The sequence below is a fragment of the Nannospalax galili genome, unplaced genomic scaffold (assembly GCF_000622305.1).
Source record: "Nannospalax galili isolate Female #2095 unplaced genomic scaffold, S.galili_v1.0 scaffold3383, whole genome shotgun sequence".
In the NCBI taxonomy this organism is placed as follows: Eukaryota; Metazoa; Chordata; class Mammalia; order Rodentia; family Spalacidae; genus Nannospalax; species Nannospalax galili.
The window spans coordinates 3,677-5,158 of NW_008349191.1; the positions used below are offsets into that span (position 1 = coordinate 3,677).

Below are 1,482 nucleotides of genomic sequence, written 5' to 3' on the forward strand. Positions count from 1 at the left end.
CTCACCAAGGCTCACCCTTCTCTAGGACAGTTCAGAGTCTCAGGATAGGAGAGAAGATCCTGAAATAACCAGCCAGCAGTTCCCTTCCATCTGCAGCCCACTGTGAACCATGGCCTCTCTCAGGCCTGGTTCTCTGCCTACACCTAGTGTCTTTGGAGGTCTGAATCCCATGATGCTGAGTCTCTCAGTCTTCACCTAGTCAGGACCAGAAGTGTGTTTTTCCTGGTGGTAAACCTGGGGCTGGCTCAACATGAGTCTAGAACTTTCCAAAAATAAATTATCCAAGAAGCCTCAATTTATGCTTTGGTGTTGAGTCTCAGTCCTTCTCTCACACCAATTCTGATGGCTCTCTAGGAAGAAGGCAGAATCCATAACTTTTCCATTTTTAACTTCAGATCTACCAGAGGCACATGTGACCCATCACACCAGACATGAAGGTGACGTCGCCCTGAGGTGCTGGGCCCTGGGCTTCTACCCTGCTGACATCACCCTGACCTGGCAGAGAGATGGGGAGGACCTGACCAAGGACATGGAGCTTGTGGAGACCATGCCTGCAGGTGATGGAACCTTCCAGAAGTGGGCAGCTGTGGTGGTGCCTTCTGGAGAGGAGCAGAGATACACATGCCATTTGCAGCATGAGGGGCTGCCTGAGCCCCTCACCCTGAGATGGGGTAAGGAGGGTGTGGGCACAGAGCCTGCTGTCAGAGAAAGCAAGAGCCCTCCTGGAGCCCCTGAGGAGGGTCAGTGCTGAGAGCTGGGGTCAGGCCCTCCCCACCCCTCTATTTTCAGAGGAATCTTCCTCATCCTTCCTCCTTATTGTGGTTGTCGCTTTCTTCATTGGTGCACTGGGAGCTGTGGCTATGGTGAGGTGGAGGAGGAGGAGCTCAGGTAGGGAAGGAGTGGTCTGGGTTTTCTTACCCACTGACACCCCAAGGCAGGGAAAATATTTCCCTCCTGGCTGGTAAGAGCTTGGCCCTGTGTTCAAAAAGATACAATGATTTTTGTTTGTTTTTAATTTTTAAATTTATTTTTATTTTGGGTGTACAGGTGTTTTGTCTGCATGTATGTAATGCCAGTGGAGGCCAGAAGAGGGTTTCATATGTCCTGGAACTGGAGTTATGGACAGTTGTTGGCCATTGTGTGGGTGCTAGAAACCAAAACTGGGTCCTCTGCCAGAGCAGCCAGTAGTCCTAACTGTTGAGCCATCTCTCCACGTGATATACTGTTTAATGTTATAATCTCAAATGTTTATATTTCAAAAGATCAATCCTAAAAAGTATAATTCTGGAAAAAGATTTTAAAAATTTCTTTGAAGTCTTTATTGAGGTTTTTGAATGGTGTTTAAAGAACATAACAGAGCCCAGTTTATATCACGAAATAGAGACAAGAACACGTATTCTGTCCTCTAAGCACTGAGGTGTAGCTATGTCGCAGTTAGAAGCAGATGAACTGTATTCAGAAAGACAAAGGTCACCAAAGAAA

The 1,482-nt window shown here is 47.4% G+C and overlaps 1 protein-coding gene across 1 annotated transcript; it reads left to right on the top strand.

Moving 5' to 3' along the window:
- Positions 1-395: 395 nt before the first annotated feature.
- Positions 396-888, top strand: LOC108491469 (H-2 class I histocompatibility antigen, alpha chain-like; the record flags this gene model as incomplete). Its single annotated transcript, XM_017801483.1, has 2 exons — positions 396-671; positions 790-888. Coding segments are annotated over 2 exons (375 nt in total), but the record flags the coding sequence as incomplete, so codon positions are not given.
- Positions 889-1,482: the final 594 nt, after the last annotated feature.